Raw genomic sequence first — 1,561 nt, forward strand, 5'->3', positions numbered from 1 at the left:
ACATGGAGTCTGGTGGGTTTGGTGATGGTGATTTCTGTTTCATGTTAAACTAAAAGGATCTTAATCTTTAACTAAAAGCTCTATCCCTGCAGGGATCATTTCCACAATGTTACTTAGACAAACACTTTGGGGAAAAAGGGTCCAGGGCAAAAATAAATTAAAAAATACCAAAGTTACCCATAAAAACAGTGAAGAATAAAAACAACACGCTGGTGTTTTCTACCTGCCAGATGCGGCTGAGGTCCCTCAGGTTGAAGATGTAGTGAAACTTAGCCGGAGACGGCAGCATCTGAGGAGGAGAGACGCCTTCATTAGACCTCAAGTCGGACCAATATCTGTCTTCATGTAAAAGCCGGACAGACCACAACACGCAGACTTTAAGGGTCACATCTTAGGTTTGTATTTATATACATTTTATTTATCATAACTTTAATACATTTTGAAGTTGTGACAATAAAACAAATCATCTCGGCCAATATATCGGCATATCGGATTTTTAAATAAACAAATATTTGTATTAGGCAGTATACAAAACATATGTACCAAGCAAAACAAACAAAACAATGGTTAATATGACAAAGATTACAATAAATCCGAACGTCTCTTTGATGTTTCAAGCACTGAAATGTGTTATATAAATAAAGATGCCGTGCCAAGTTTGAAGCAGTTGTCATTGCCCAATCCTAGCTGTGAATATATATTTAATTTGTTAATATATTTAATTATTTATCTTTGTTTTAATTTTTAATTTAATTTTAACATATCTTACGATTTATTGTTTTAATATATTTTATATATATTTTATTTTTTAAATTACTTTTTTATTTTTTATATATTTCAGTATTTATTTTTATTTGTATTTTTTAATACGTTATTATTTATTTTTTACATATATTTTTTATTCATTATTTTATTAGTTAATTTTTTGAAATATTTCATATATTTCATTATTTTTAACTTTTTTTTTTAACCATCTTTTAATATGTTAGCATTTTCTTAATTTTTTTATATATTTGATAATTATTATTTATTTTTTATATATTTTATTAATTATTTTACCATATATTTCATTTTTTAATTTTTTAATATGTTATTTATTTCTTATTTATTTCATCATTTATTATTTTATTTTTGAAATATTTCATATATTTCATTATTTATTTTTTCATTTTTATTTTTTAATATGTTAGTATTTATCTATCTTTTTTAATATATTATCTTATTATTTTTTATTTTTTTAATATATTTTATTATTAATTCTTTTTCCATATATTCCGTTTTTTTATTTTTTAATATATGTTATTATTTTTTTATTTTTTTTAATACATTTTATTTCATTCTTTTTCCATATATTCCGTTTTTTTATTTTTTAATATATGTTATTATTTTTTTATTTTTTTTAATACATTTTATTTAATTCTTTTTCCATATATTTCATTTTATTTTCATTTTTTTTTATACATTTTAATCTTATTTTTTTGTATTTTAATATATTTTTTATTAATCATTTTTTAATATATTTAATTATTTATTATTTAACTTTTTAATATATTTTTTATTA

At 21.1% G+C, this 1,561-nt stretch overlaps 1 protein-coding gene across 1 annotated transcript in view; it reads right to left on the reverse strand.

The window, feature by feature from the left end:
- Positions 1 to 223: 223 nt before the first annotated feature.
- Positions 224 to 1,561, reverse strand: part of LOC117940916 (dynein heavy chain 5, axonemal-like) — a gene marked incomplete at both ends in the record, with an annotated part of 5,634 nt that continues 4,296 nt past the window's right edge. The window contains one exon of the mRNA XM_034866038.1: positions 224 to 289. Within this exon, the coding sequence (XP_034721929.1) occupies positions 224 to 289 (66 nt within the window). The remainder of the gene's footprint in view (positions 290 to 1,561) is intronic.

The sequence above is a fragment of the Etheostoma cragini genome, unplaced genomic scaffold (genome assembly GCF_013103735.1).
Source record: "Etheostoma cragini isolate CJK2018 unplaced genomic scaffold, CSU_Ecrag_1.0 ScbMSFa_3735, whole genome shotgun sequence".
NCBI classification, from domain to species: domain Eukaryota; kingdom Metazoa; phylum Chordata; class Actinopteri; order Perciformes; family Percidae; genus Etheostoma; species Etheostoma cragini.